The sequence below is a fragment of the Bos grunniens genome, chromosome 26, assembly GCF_055505025.1.
Source record: "Bos grunniens cultivar Pamir isolate PY7600 chromosome 26, Bosgru_T2T1.0, whole genome shotgun sequence".
NCBI classification, from domain to species: Eukaryota; Metazoa; Chordata; class Mammalia; order Artiodactyla; family Bovidae; genus Bos; species Bos grunniens.
In genome coordinates, this window is record NC_141190.1 from 46,346,535 (window position 1) to 46,362,313 (window position 15,779).

General features: G+C 47.9%; 2 protein-coding genes across 8 annotated transcripts in view; one reads left to right on the forward strand and one right to left on the reverse strand.

Annotated features, from left to right (window-relative positions):
* Positions 1-15,779, forward strand: part of DOCK1 (dedicator of cytokinesis 1) — a 562,075-nt gene that overhangs the window by 219,975 nt on the left and 326,321 nt on the right. The window lies entirely within an intron of this gene.
* INSYN2A (inhibitory synaptic factor 2A) overlaps positions 1,338-15,779 on the reverse strand; it is a 40,538-nt gene continuing 26,096 nt past the window's right edge. Inside the window, exon 3 of one of the 2 annotated variants that reach the window (XM_086377719.1) lies at positions 1,338-3,491. In XM_086377719.1, the coding sequence (XP_086233845.1) occupies positions 3,308-3,491 (184 nt within the window). In that variant the 3' untranslated portion in view covers positions 1,338-3,307. The remainder of the gene's footprint in view (positions 3,492-15,779) is intronic. The other variant, XM_086377720.1, reaches the window with a different exon arrangement.

Genomic DNA, 15,779 nt, shown 5'->3' on the forward strand with positions numbered 1-15,779 from the left:
GCACCTGTGTGCAGAATGTCTTGAATCTGGTTATCGATAAGAGAGGACCTGTGACGCAGCACGGTGTGAGCACGTGTGTGAGCAGCGTGCGGCTCACAGATGATTGTCGAGTGTGATTTGGAGTTTCCCCAGGTGCTCCAGGCATGGATTCTTCCTCCCCATCTTGACTCCATCCTGACTCCTGACCCCTTCTTTGCCCAGAGGGACTTGAGGGCAGCAGGGGCCTTCTGTCCCAGCCCCATCCTTGTGAGCGGACTTTGTTATTGCAGAGCCCGCGAAAGCAGGTGGTGACTCTCCCCTCCTAGGTTTCTGCAGGGCCTTATACCTTGGGAGAGGAGGTTGGCTTGGGCTGGTCTTCATGGGAGAGGCAGAGTGCTCAGCCCAATGGAGGCCCTGGTCTTCCATCCCGGGGAGGGAGGAAGAAAGGAAGGAGGCGGCCAGTTTCCTGGGGCTGGGCACTTGCTGGACGGATGGTCTAGAATCTGCCTCGGGGGAGGCGGGGGGATGAGAGGACTTGCCCTGGAAATACCAGTGAGGTTGGTTGTCCCTGAGGTTCTTCAAAAATTAGAGCTCAGCCAGATCCTCCTATGCATGGTGCCCTTTGATCTCAAAAACCATCACGCCCTCCTGGCAGCTGAAGGCTGTGCCAGCGGGTGTGACCTGGTCAACTGAGTCTGAGCTGGATTCCAGCCCTGCCCCTGCCCCGCCCCCGCCAGGCCAGGCCCGCACCCTGGGAATGTTCTCCTCTTCTGAAGACTCTGTGACGTTCTCTTCAGCCTGAACACCCTTCCTTCATTATTATTTCCTTAGATGAATGGCTTCTCTTTTCCCAAACTAATGAGACTATGAAATAAGTTTAATAGCCGCACAAAACATGACCTTTGATTTTTTTTATTTAAAAATTAATAAAGAACTTAGTGACAAGTATAATAATTTAATCTCTATACGTAATGCCACGTGTACATCTACATATGCGGGAACACGGTACTTCTTACCTTGGTTTTGTATCAAAGATTTTACGTAAATCTTTCTAAGAGAAGAGTCATCACCTGTGAGTGACACGCTGCAGTCATGAAATGAGATTGAAAATATTTTTTTTCCTATTCTGAAGATAGATTCATGTTTAGATGGGAATTCATTTATCTTCAGTTTCCTTTTAGATTCTGAAAATGTTTTTTTTTTTTTTTTGGTCTAGACTGCTTTCAGACAGTGATATTACTTTGTTTACGAGGATGTCCTCTTGTGTAGACAGAATTATGGTACTAAGCAGAAAGCTGCTAACACTCATTTCAATTCACTGAGACAGTCGGGGTTCTGAAGACACAAGGAGAGATAACTTGTTGCAAACATGTTTTTATAACTTTAGTTAAAAACAGTATAAAATACATGAAACACATTTTTTTTTCAAATTTTATCTCTACACGAAACAATTGCACTTCCTTCATGGTATTTGATCAACTTAACTCAGTCTTCTCCTTGCACAAAAATATTTCTCAATTCTATTAAGTGATATTCAAGGATTCATATCCTCATATATCGATTCCACAAAAGATGCATGTTTTTTCTTTTAATTAAAGCGTACATCTGCGAGAGAGCTGGAGTAACCCCCAAAGAATGCTTACGTGAGATACTCCTGTCATTCTTTTCTTTTTTTTCAAGCCCACTAAGGTCCTTGTAGAATCAGAACACTGAGAACAAAAAATAGATTTGCTGTTGAGTCAGAAGGAAAACGCATGGCAAGAAATAGCTCCAATCTGAGAAATGCAGGTGGATCCTTTTACCAAGGTTGACCACCCTATTGGCATCTGATCAATAAGGTGTGCGTGTGAGCATGAGATTAGATCAGAAATGGCTGGACAGAGACTAGGAGACTCCGCTTCCTTGTACGTTCACAAATGACTCAAAATTGAAGTTGTACCCTCCCCCCCCCAAAAAAAAGGCAAAAGAAGATGCCTACTTCCTATTGTGAAAAGCCAAAATTTGATAGACAGAGTCATTAATAGAGTAGGGGCTTTTGAATTCTATAAAAAGGTACCTGCAAAGGTGCAAAGGAATGAGTGAAAAAATAAAGGAACTGAGATTTATATTGCAATGTGTAATCAAAAGAGAACTCGAGGTGACACGATTTATTTTAAAAAAGAGCTAAAAACATTTGATTCACAGCTTTCCCCTAGGTATTGTCATTTAGTACAGCTCACTAACAGGTTAAATGTGGGTGACATTAAGGTGGTTTGTCGGTAGCAGCTAAACTAAGCACAGGGTTTCGCTTAGAGATGGTCAGATCTTCCCCAGCTGTTACAAAGCATAACGAATGGTCTCAAACATCTGGCTAGGCTTTCGTGATGAACAGTGTCTCAGAGATTGATCCACAGAAACACTTTCCGGTGGCAGAGAATGCCTGTGATTTATCGGTGTCTGTATAATCCATTGTGTATCTCTATGTGGGTTTTCAGATTCTTGCCAGGATTTATCATTTGGCCTTTGGGTACCAAAAGATTAAAAAATGAGATCTATGAAAGCTTAGTGTCCGATAGCGCTGACCCTGTCAACTCGCAGTGATTAAAAGCATGTCCTGACTCTGGGGGACTCCTGGCTGCTGCTGGCCATTTTGAGCAGGAGCAGAAAGCGTGTCGCCGGTCTGGAGATGAAGGAGACGCTGAATACGAGGTGTCAGTGTGACACTGAGATGCCACTTGGCTTAGCGCTACAGCACATGAAGGCAAATATACATAGAGTCACATTTTAGAGATTATTCATGGTCTCCGACCACTTGAAAAAAATTGTGCTTTCTCTGGAATTTGATGTGCTGAAAATTGCACTCGCACACCCCCCTCCCCCCCCACCCCCGCTTATTTGCAAAATTAAACGTAAAAATGAAGTCCTTTGCAAACGTAAGGGCTACTTTTTCTTCTCAGTATTTAAAAAAAATAAAGGCTTGAAAATAATTATGAGTTTTCGCTGTGTTACAGAGTGACAGCCTGCCGTTCTGCAGGTTGATAACCTAATCCTTGCCGATCTGGGGGTAGGGGCATAGAATTTTTAGGTATCACCTTTGACTGTGTTAGGTTTCCTTTCCGATTTTACATCCCACACCCCCGAACTGCAGAGACAGCTGGCAAGGTATGACCTGCACTCCCTTGCCTCTGTGAGCTGATCTGTCACAAAGGCCTTTTTGGTAAGCACGGGGAGAACTGGGTGACGCCCGGCCCAGCCACCCTTCACTCCATCCTGTTAGTTTTGGAAAAGGCTTTACTTTGAACTCCAGTGGGTTTTCAAGACGGCCTTCAGACTCCAAACACCGCGAGGGTTAAAGGAACCAGAGTTTCCACCGTCCGTGCTTTTTAGATTCAGTTTTGGATTTTTGCTTGGGAGTTGAGGAGTACGTCTCCTGAGTGTAAGGCGAGGGTGCGACCTGAGTTTCCTCGAACGGGTGAAGTTTCCGCAGAACTGGCTGGAGTTTGTCTTCCTGCTGCTTGAAATCTAGCTCCACACTAGAAAGCAAAGAGAGGGACGGATTTAGTGGCTCGGTCTTTCCTGTCTAAAGAGCTCCCTTAGTGACAGCAGACTTCGGTGCCATCCTCCCCACGTAATGATCATTTGGATGATGTTCATGATGTCATTTTAAGGCTCAACATTAAGCAATTGGCGAGAATATGTTTGAACTCTCAATCATTATGAACTATCTCCAAAAAGTTCACTTTCTTCTGAAAATAACAACATTAATCACACACCCCTGAAGCTTTATTAGTGTACATGGTGTGAAAGCATAGGCTGTTGAAACCATAAATGTGACATGTGAATAACCTTTTTGCTTGTCAATGGACTACATAAGTGTGCTTCATGGAATAAATAGTTAAGCAAAGATATGGAGCATTTAGGGGTCATCTTAGTACATTTGCACCAGGTGCTTGGAAGCTCTGCAGCTTTTCACAAGGTCAGAGTAATCCATTCATCTCACCTGAAACTGTTGTTAAGTGACATGACCTTGGCTTCTGGGCTCCTTTGAAAAATCTCATCTGCTTGAAAAAGTGGCAAGAACCCAAATATCCAAAAAATGTGTGTTTTATCAAGTCAACACCACTGAACGCCACTCAGTGGTTCTCAAAGATGTTTTTTTTTTTTTTTTTGGCAAAAACGTAGTATTCGGTGCAAATAACGTAGAATTGTAATTACACGCCTGAAGCCATGATGTGCAAACATGTAGCCATAGGAAAGGACGTTCACCAGCAGGGACAGTGTTTGTGTTAGAACGACAGCATTAAAGCGGATTTTTAAGTGTATCTTGTTTGCCATGAAATTTCTCCTAATAATGCTGCAGCTTGCCTGGAGTCCTCCCAGCTCTCCATGGCTTTGGGAAGGACCACTGCGGGCCCCTAACTTTGCGTAGGACCCCCTGCTCCAGTGTCAGTCTTCCGTGGTCAGCCAAGGGGCGATGGGCCCGGCTCCCTTCTGCTTTCCTCGCCTGGACCCTTGTAACGTGAACCTGGGTGCTGTGTCACCAGGCCCCCGGAGACCTCCGCTCCGTGCCCCTTCCCTGTCTGCTCTGGGTGCCCATCGAAATGCCCGTAGACTTCAGTACAGGCTCAGCAGTGATGATAATACATGTGCTCATAACATTTTATATCCAGTGGAACTGTAAACCATTTATAAACATGATATTCCATTGATTTAGAGAACCGTTAATCCTAGCCACATTTTGACGTTTTGGAAAGACAAAACAGCAAAGCTGTATTATCTGGAGCTTTAAAAACAAGTTCAAGACCCATCTAATGGACCGTTTTATGCTTTAAACCCACTGGTCCATTTTTCTTATCATCATAGGCTATATTAGTAAAAAATTAAAAATACCATCAGAGAAGTTTATGACTAGTTTTCTCTCTGCTCCCAAAACAATGATTTTCCCCCCCCTTCATTTGAAATGGCCTCTTTGCATTATGCTGCAGTTTATAGGAAATAGAATAAAACCCCGTGAACTCATGACCTGCTAGTCTACAACAGGGGTTGATGGAGGTTTGGTTCCTCTTGGGGACAGTTGTGAAAAGTGCAAACCTCAGGACACGCTGCCTTTGTGAAACGCGAGCCTCGTCTATCATTTCAGTAGGAAGAACGGGGATCTCCGTTGTGGCTTTCCCCTTTGGTGCTGTGGTGGGGGGTGTGGGACAGGGGAGCTCAGATAAACCCCTTCACCTCCTCAAGGTTCAGTCCCCTTCGCTTGAAGGGGTATAAGAATGGCTGCCCTGATATTTCACTGGAAAGCGATAAGGATCCTCCCGTACTGTCTCCCTTGAAAAATAAAAACTTCCTAAACTATAAAATGCGATTCAAATATTACTTTCTCCTTATCATCTGTTGGTCACTAATTGTATAATGGCAACAATCTATGAAAGTATTCTTTGACTTGGACATTTAACAAAGAAAACAAGAACCTTGCCATTGAGTCTGTGAGATGTTATGGTATCCAATATGGTAGCGTAGGCACAAAAGAGTCGTTTTGTCAAGGCCAGTATCTGTCCAGGTTTAGTACTGAAAGCGTGTTCTCCAGATCATAACCATCTCAATAGGCCCAAATAGCTTTCGTGTTATTAGATCAGAGGGCGGGCACTAGCATTTCCTGGGCCAACGGTACAATTTTGGTACCTGTAATTATTGAATTCCCATTAAGCATCTACAGTGGGAATCCTGTTATTAACCAATTTATCACACCGCAGAACCATGTAATCACAGCATAATCTAATCTGAGTCCTTGTTAACAAGATGACTCGACTTCATCTGTCAGCTGACTCCTGTCTGGAGTCCCCCGTGCCCAAGAAGCTGCCGTCCAGAGCAGTTTCTTTGTGCGGGGAGTGACCTGGAGTGCCCTGGAGCGAGGTGACCTTGAGCCCGGCACCTCCCGCCCGGTCTGTTGCCCCAGGTGACTGCACACCTGCCTGTCAGGTGGTGCTCCGGCACCCGCCAGGCAGACTATGGAGCGCCGTGCCCTGCGGTCAGATTAGAATGATGCGAAGGGCTCAGTCCAGCGGGGCTTTTCTCGTTTAGGAGGGAGCTCACCGGGTCAGCGGGGCGAGTCAGAAGCAGACAGCTGGCTGGACAGGGCGGTGGGCGAAGGTTAATCGTCTGGCTGACTCTAGCTGACACAGGGCAACATGTCCCTTCAGTCTCAGCGGCCAAATGGCCAGGATAAAGCCACACCTGCTGCCCCTGTTCACTCTGGACGGAAGCCAGCGGTGGGCACTCGAGGGCACTTGGACTCTGTGCCCATGCCTCCCTGTTTAACATAGTGAGCGGTCCGGATGGGGCCTGGCAGTGGGGATGGGGGCACTGCCTCTGGAGGGGCAACGGCCCTCGCTTTGGGTCTGGACCCTGATCACGGGGACGCTGCCTGTGTGAGTGGTGGCGGTGGCGGCTGTGACCGTCCCAGAGCTGGGTGTGGGGCCGCAGTCACCATGTTACTTTCTCCCCGGCCTGGGGCACGTGTCCTGGCTCGGGGGTGGCAGCCACGCCTCACCCCTCTGTCCCCAGACACACAGGGCCTTCTGACCTTCTAGCACCTTCTTCAAGGTCCCCCAGAACCGTCCTTTCTTCTTCCTCTGCACCCACTACCGATGATGCATGATTATGAATTTGGCTCTGTATCATTTTGTCTCCATCCCCTGAACGGAGCTGCTGTGCCAGGGTGAATGCCACCTGTCTCTGCCCCCAGCACCTACAGCAGGGCCTGAGCCGTGGCAGTCACCTGTGTGATGTTTACTGAATTAACACATGAGCCTTAAAACACAAATCCCATAGCAGCTTTCATCCCAGTTGCCCTGGGCTGCTCTGTCTTGGTTGATGATATTGGAGGTGCCCCCTGGCTCTTCCCCCTGGCGAGCCCCCTCCTCATAAAGATAACCAGGGCTTCTCCCCCAGGCAGTGGCGCTGGAGTCCTCTCCCAGTGGAATCTGTGGCCAGGCTGTCTTCTGTCAGAACCTAATTGAAGAAGATTCTGAAACTTCTGTTGCAAATCGCACACCAGGATCTGTTCAGAGCCTGCTGTCTCCACTTCCACTCCTGACGTTCTCTTTTCTGGGAGGGTCTGCAGTAAGATCTTAGGATGGGTGGGGTGCGAGGGTGCGCTGGCCAATGGCCAGCTGTGCTCTGCGAAGGAGATCCTAGGAGCATCTTTTGAGTCCCTTCCCACTTGCCCTGGGGGCTACAGGCCCTGGTGTGGCTTTCGGCAGGATGTCGCATCTAAGCTCCATCAAGGGGGCGTGCGTCCATCATGTGGCGGGACATGCCACCCCAGCTCCAGCTTGGAGATGCATCCCCCGGTGTTCCAAGTCTGACCTCTGGGGCTCGCCTCATCTCTTAGGACTCCGTGGGGGGTTACACAGCTTCCTGCCACCTCCGGGGTCTCAGGGTCCAGCCGCACACGAGACAGGGGGCTGCTGGTGGTGCCGCCCGACTCTTGCAGGTGAGATCTGGTGTCTGTGATGGGCTGTCGAGTGGACGCGTACAGCAGGCTGAGCCCTCACGCCTCCGGAGGATAAGCATTCTGGAAGAAGTCCTGACTCGGGACGTTCCGAGCCAGAGTGTGAAGGGGCTGGAGCCAAGCCAGCCTCACCTAACCTGCGTGCTCTCTCCTTTGGTCCTGAGTTCAAAGGCAGCCTGAAGACTGTGCTGGGTCATCCAGGAGCAGTCCCTGAACTGTTTACAAGATATGAACCCCTGGGTTCTTTTAGTATTTACCTTTTATATCTCTCTTTTCCTTGCCTGCATCCATCCAGCCAAATGCACATTCTGAGAGCTGAGTGGGCAGTGACGCCGCACTGGCCGACGTGCCCACTAAAACCTATGGCCACATGTACAGGACTCCCTGTGATGTATGATGTATGATGTATGTGTGTCCAGAGGACACACACCTCACGTCTTTGGTTAGTCTTTTTCTTTTGAAAATGGAAGTTTTATGTATAGGGACTTCACTAACAGAATTATCACTCTGTCCATTTCCAAGGAAATAAAAATCTGCTCTGGACTTCCGGCTGCTCTGGCCACCGGCCCAGGCTTTGTTGTCCTCCCGGCATCTCTGCCGGGCTTGTAGTAACGCTTCTCCCCACGACGTCACACGATTCTGCAGAGGAGCGTGGTCCTGGCGTCTCTGCAGACGCTCTGGTGTCTGCTGCTCCTATAAATACCCAAGCCTTGCCACAGTTGCCTAAGCAAGCTGCTGCCTGCTCCTCGAGTTAATTTAAGGGGAAATGGACATAGAGCATCCTTTTCTCCATCCCCTCCTGGGGGTAGCCGTGAAGAGTCAAGAGCGGGTGAGTTTGGCTCCCAGGCACTTGTGTGTGTCCTGGACTGGAAGAAAACCTGAGATGTCTGACTTCTCCAATCTTGATAGTGTCAGCAGGGCTCAGTGGGCTGCGGAGCAGAGGCCTCTGTTTTTCATTCTCTTTGCATCAGATCACAGAGTCATCGGGGCTCCGTGCGGCTCTGTCTGACTCATGCTCTGCCACTGTGGATACATCGTGCCACCCTCGGGCACTGGAGCTTCCTGGGCTGGGAAGTGACGGTGGAGATGCCCCCACTGCCAGGGGGCTCCTTGGAGCCACCAAATGTGCGTGAAAATTGGGGCAAGCCCAGGGCAGCCAGCTCACTGGGGTGTGGGAAGGCTGTCATCAGTGGGCCTGGGTGGGACAGACAGCGTCCCCAGAACAATACATCAAGTCTGATAGCCCCACGGAGGACACAGCGTTGTTCAGAGGAAGCTGAAGGTCAGGCGCGCCCCCTTGCAGGCCAGGTGGAGCAGGCAGGTCACTTTTCACTTCTGGGCACGGGTTTACATACACGACCCCAGCTGTGCCTTCAGAGAGTAGAAGAACCAGGACCCAAGACAGCCATCCTCCTTCCCGGACACATCTCCACGTGACTCCTGGCGAGTCCCATCCAGCCAGCATGTCCAGAATTGCGTCGTTTCCACAGCCTCCTGCTCTGTCCTTCCCAGACTCAGCCGGCGAGCTGGGCACCTTGGCTCTGGCTGGACGTGCCCTTCCCGCCCGCTCCCATCTGCTGGGTCTGGGGCAGCCGCCTCTCAGCAAGCTCCAGGGACTTCCTCTGCCCTCACAGACCTTCAGCTGTTTTCACTCTGGCTGCGGAAACAGCCATCCGGTGTGTCTTCTCCCCACCTCGCCCCCACCCTAACCTGATTTCCAAGTACCCGAGCCACCTTAGGGAAACCTGAGACCCCGTGACTGCTCATCCTGTGCACCTAGGTCACCGTTGCCTCTTCCTTCCATGGATGTTCCAGACCCATCACGTATACCTGCCCCCTCCCTGTCCTGTCCAAACCCCTCTGGACCAACTTCTGAGGGTCTCTACACATGTTCACCAGAGCACTTCTGGCTCATGTTGATCGTAGCGCCTTTTCTCAGTTCCCTCACTCATCGAGGGATAGGCTGTGTTGACGTCAGCGTCTTCTGTGGTGCCTTTAATACTGTGACAGGCTCAGCACAGAATCTCGGTTTACTGAAATAAACTGATGACCTAAACCCATATCCCATCAATTCCATTCTCGGCAGAATGCTGCTGCTTTGTTCCCTAGTTATAATACTCATTAGAAGGGACATACGGGGACTTCCCTGCCAGTTCAGTGGTTAATATTTCACCTTCCAATGCAGGCAATGCGGGTTTGATCCCTGGTTGGAGAGCTAGGATCTATCACACGTTCCTCTTGGGTCAAAAACACCGAAATGTAAAACGGAAGCAATATTGTAACAAATTCAATACTTTAAAATGGTCTACATCAAAAAATCTTTAAAAAACGAACATATATACACAGAATGTGCCCATGTTATATACCTGTTATGTGTACATGGATCTCATTCTGATCGTTTCCAATATTAAGGCTATGAACATAGAAATGATTCATTATAATGAACCTCTTTTGCCACCACTCTCGCACACAGTAGGTGCATGATAAAAGTTTACAGAATCACTGTAAGATTTAAAATACCAGAAATAAATGGGCATTCAGTAATATTAATCCCTGAACTATAAGATCTATCCCCTTTTCATGATATCCTATGGCAAAGAAATTATGGGTATAAAAAGCAAAACATTGGCTGGCTAGCTATAAATTATACTCTGAAATAGCTAAAATTATAGTTGGACTGTGACCTTTCTGAATACATCCTATTACGTGTCCTGCCCACACGGGAGAATAGTCATTCCTTTTAGGCTTGGCTGAAGCCCCACCATTGGTATCTTTCTTATCTGTGACTTCCTCTGGAGTAGAAAGACTGATTTACCACCCATGCTGCAGCTAAGAGCTCAAATCTGAGGGCTGGCCAGGTGCACAGGGATGAGGGAACTGTGTTTGAGCCTCCCATAATTTCAAGCCACAGAGAGGTCAAAGCAGAAAGACTAAATACTGTTTGTAACCTCTACCCATAATAATTTCTTGGGTAAGAAAGGGACCAGATCACTAACGAGTGGTATCAAGCGTAACTGAGGCCACACTCCTAGCAAGTCATCAAGATCAGAGATTATATTTAGAAGGGGTGGATAAGTATTAAATGTGGACTGCCAATCTGCTGCTGTTCCTGGCCTCAACAAAGAGCACACATTTTTAATTAAAAAAAAAAAAAGAACAAACATCTTTAGGCAGGACATGGATGGTAAGGGCAGTTAAAAGGAGAGAACACAGGACTCTCCAAAATCATTTGCAGTGAGTCCTGCAGGTGCCAGGGTTGAAGCGCCCAGCCAGGTGACCTGAGTCAGGTCAGCCGAGGTCTTGGCCATCACCGTCTTCTGTTCTGGATCCCGAGGATGGACAGTCTGCTGCTCAGGGAAGAATGCTTTCTTGGGGTCACAGTGCTTGAGCTAACATGCAAAGCAACCCAGCTCCTCTAAGCCTCCTGAGTTGAAGATACTCTCAGGAGCTCCCCATGTTCTGACATGAGCAGAGAGAGCCAAGATATGGACCAGTGACAGCTCTCAGCAAACAGACCAGAGGAACATTAGCTTCCGATGCATGTCCTGTGGTGTCACCAGTGATCAGCCTGAAGCCCCGAGCTCCCCACTGCCTCCCCAGAAATGTGATGTCTATGGGACCAGTACCTTCAGGGAGGCTGATGGGGGAGAAGTTTCAGTTGAGGGACCCCTGCCAACTCCAGGTGGCTTCTCCTGTCATTGAGTCACCCAGGAACTTTACATGGTTGTTGCTTTAAGGACCGGATGCTATATCTACCCCAAAGGAAAATTTCCACGGTCATCTAAAAAATGAATTACACTGATTTGCTCATGACACTAACAACATAACCCCTTCACACTGTTTTGGACATAGATGACTACCTCATTAATATTGACTTTTGAGGGTCTTAAGAGGAGGGCTGGCAGTATAATTAGCCTTTCTCTGCTGAATAAATGTTAACTAATTGCTTTACAAATAATATGTTGAGATGAGAAATCAGTTTTCAATTTTACAGCTGTACTCAGTTACACATTAGAATTTTTGATACGAAAGGTTAGTAAAATGTCACTAAAGATCTTCAAACCTAATCCTTACATACTGGGGAAAAAGAAATAGAATTCTAATAGAACAGACAAAGCTTGGATTACTGGGTTGGGGAATTTTCAGGGAGAATTTTGAGGTCTGTTAAATCACTTTTTTTTCCCTCTCACTTTTAATTTACTTTATTAAAACATATTTCCTTACATCAGAGCAACATCACCTAAGGTATTATATTCTCCAGGGAAATCTGTTCTGTTATCTCTTCCCGCCCCATCACTCACTGTAAATTCTAGGCAAGAGCACTAAGTATTAGACAAAAGGCTAATTTCCTCCACATCAGTTCATGTTGTTTAAGAAGTTAATATGCACAAGTGGTGGTAATTGAAGCAGGGCTGGAAGCCACTTCCACTAAGAGATAATCACTAAAGGACAAAGACGGCAAAGATTCCACTCCAAGTGGGCTCTGGACAGGCCAGCACTGGCCCCAGTTCTGCATACAAATGCAGTTACCTCTCTTAACAATAAGACTTCATTAGTCTCCAGACACCCAGTCCTGCTGCCTGCCCTGACGGCTGCCACCCTCACCAGCTCCCTTTTTGCAGTGCTCTGGGATCAGTGACACTTCCAGGCACATTTCATGTGGGATCTTTGCAGCTTCAGGTTTATGTTCTTATAGATGATGCAATGAATTTCCATCGATGATTTGAGAAAATGCAAACCGTTAATTCTGTGAAATCCTTGTTTCAGTCTCATAAAATGAGAGTATTTTTCTCGTCTTTCCTGAAATCCTCCAGTCTCTTTGGAGAAGACCTTGTGGAATCTGGGAGCCTCTTTGATAAGCAATTAAAGATTGCAGCACAGTGGAGAGTTCCCCAGCTGCTGTAAGGATGAATGCTATGTGCCAGCCACAAGCCCTCCCCTTCCATCCTTGGAAATGCTCTGGCTGTTTATCCCCCTGGATCCCTCTGGTTGTTTCTAACCCTCTAGCTTGGGAGATGGGAGAGGTGTTCTAGCACCTAGACCCGCTCTAATGTGGTGCCCCTCCAAGGTGGTCCCGTCTCCTGAGTCCGCCATCCCCCCGCCGGAGCATCCTGGTTTCCTTCGGCTCCCTGTCCTCTGCCTTTCCTCACTGGGTCCGTGGCCCTCACCTTTGGAATAGAAGGCTCCCTGTTGTCACCGCTCTATTGTTATAGGGATCTTATGGCAGGGGTTCTGTGGGGCTGTCTTCAGCCAGCTCACCAATTCCTCGTCTCCTGTTGTCCGGGGCCAAGCCCATCATCTCCTGGGAGTTCCATGAAAAATGCTTGCTGAAGAAATGCATACAAACACTGAATGGAAGGGACTCGAGTATTTTATCAAAATGGTGGTTTGAAATTTTGTCTATTCTTGACCATCAGTGGCTCATATCAAAAGATGAAAATATGATATGGACAACAGGGCATCCTGCAAGCTGCCTCCCTCTGGGGTGCTGAAAACAAAGTGACCTGCAGACCAGCAGCGTTCCCTTCCCTTTGGGTGCTGAGTACATCCAGGAATTCACTGCATAATTAGTAGTGTGGCTCGAGGTCAGCCGTGCCATGGCCCTGAGGATACAGAGAGGACACAGGTGTGGGCAGCCTCCTCCTCCGGAAGGTATTGATGGTAGGAATTCTAACGCTTTACAGGAAGATTTGAAATTCTGGTAAGGCTTCTACTTAATTAATCTGAATCATCATCATCATTATCTTTTAAATCTCGCTTTTATTCCCCCAAAGCCTTTGAATTGAGGCTAGCAGAGGCTCTCCTCATCACAATGCACACATTTGAATTCAGGCCATTTTGTTGTGGTATTATTTTACGAATTTACCACTTCAGTTAAGCAGGGGAAATGGTATGTTGCATTGTTCCTTCTTGAAGCAAAATGTGAACAAAGGATGAGTCATCAGTTAGCATGACTCATCAGATTAGTCTGACAAGAGACTTACCGAGATAGGGTGGGTACAAAGCATTTCAACTGCTTATGAGCAAAGATTATATTAGTAATTTATCCTTCAAACATTTTTTGAAATAATTACAGCCTATTTTGACAGGGAATATGGATGTTAAGTCAGAAAAAGTTTTACTACAGAAAACTAAAACTTGTATCTCTTGTTATCTTGTTTCATGCTGAGATGGTCTTCAATTAGAATTTCACAATTGGTCCAGATCACAATGGAAGGAGTGTCATTTTAGGGGGAAAAAAAAAATGTTGTCTTGCTAACCACCTCCAAATTCCCAGGGATGGAAGATGTCACTTTGGAGGCCTGGAGTTTCAACATCTAGGAAGCGGAACAAACCCATTGCCCAAGGATGGATGTTTGGCTCTATGTAAATTGATTTGCCAATATAGGAATGGATGTTTTCAGTTGAGAAATGCCTGTGAATGCCCAGACTTTTATCTCCAAGTAGACTTTCTGTTGGGTTTCCCAGGTGGCTCAGTGGTAAAGAATCTGCCTGCAATGTAGGAGATGCCAGTTTGATCCCCTGGAGAAGGAAATGGCACCCCACTCCAGTATTCTTGCCTGGGAAATGCCATGGACAGAGGAGCCTGGTGGCCTACATTCCACAGGGTGTCAGAGTCAGACACGACTGAGAGACTAACAACGTGTTTTCTGTGAAGCTCTCAGCTCCATCCATTTCATTATTGTAGACCACTGATTCACGGGATTTCAGAGCTAGAAAGGACCTACCCGACCCCTTCCTGCAGTCCCACAGGACTGAGAGATCTAATGGACGCCCCTCTGAAGACTGAGGATGGCAGCTGAGCCCTAACCTCTTGGGGGCCCCCTACCTAAACTTCCGTCCCAGGCAGGTTGATGTCTCCAACCCTTTGCTTGTGGTCTTGGTGGTGCCCTTTCCCCTGAAATTGCTTCAAGATCTTTTGTCCCTTTGATTTTTTTTTTTTTTTTTCCTCCATGCCCTGTATATTTCCATGGCAGACTTGTTGTTTTATAGAGAAATACGTATCCCTGGCAGAGGCACGCGTTTATTCAAGGGCTGTGTTGCTGAATATGCAGGCAGGCAGCCGCATCTTGGACACGACCCCCTTTGCGTGTCCCTGGGCCAAGTGTTACTGGCAACACGGTGGATTCTTACACGGCTCGGAGAGAGTAATTGGTTTTCGGGTGAAAAGCAATGTGTAAATGCAAGACAGGCGGGGTCAAATTCATTGACCTCCAGGGCTCTGGGCCTGCCAGCACGCAGGTATGACAAATTGCAAGACGGAGAGACTGGCAGCTCTTAGGGCCCCTTGTGTTCACCTGGGCTCTGGGACAACCACAGGCTCCGACGTTGGAGGAGGTCTTCGTTTTGAAACTCCTTTCACCTCTTCAGTCCTGAGATGCCGCAGGCATCCTACGGGAAGGACCTGGAAGAGCAGCAGAGATGGTGGTCCGGGGGCCCCTAGAGCGTTCCTGAAGTCTAGGGTGCAGGCCCTGATAGCTGAGGACCTGGCTGCTGGAGCCAGGCATGGAGCCAACTGCAGAGACTCAGAGCTGGAACCTGTCTTCTCCCGATGGCCTTGTCTCTACAGAGGTACTTGCCGGAATTGATGGAGGGGCGTTGCAGTTTCTTCCATGAGAAAAGAGGCACTTCTTTCTCAAAGCCTTTGCAATTTGGACAGTTCCTCTGGCTCACCTCCCAGATGTCTGCCTGCCCAACTGCAGTGCAGCAGGGTTACCTGGACAGGTGAGTCCTTCTGCCCTATTGAGTTCTGGATGCTTTTCTGTCAAAGAAACCTCTATTCTTCAGGGAGCATTTGACATTTGAGGATTGACAGGGCTGACGAACACGAAGACGTCATCTGGCTGAATCCCCCCTTCTTCCCCAATTGCCATGCTTTTTTTGGCAAAAGAGAACCGTGAGGGAAGGTTCCTATCTGGGTGTGTCAACAGCTGCCGGTTACCACTCTTGTATCCATCTTTGGTGCTCTGATGGCAGTGTAAGGACTGGAGTAGCCACCACTGTGCCCCCCGGGACAGTGTTGCCACCCACCTGGGCTGGATGCTCCTGGCAAAGAGACTTCTCTGTCTTTGATCCCTGACCCTCTGTCCTCACTTCTCCAGCTGTGCGCTCACCAAGAGGACGCTGGGCTTGGATCTGCGTATGCTGTTTGTTCTCACCATTGAAATGATGTAATTTATCTGAGTGTTACATAAACCACTACACTGGAGGCAAGAGGGAATTATTTCTGTGGGTGAAATGCTCTGGAACGAGGAGGCTGCTACAAAGTACTGAGTGTGACAAACGGAGGGGTGGATCGACACCCAGAAGG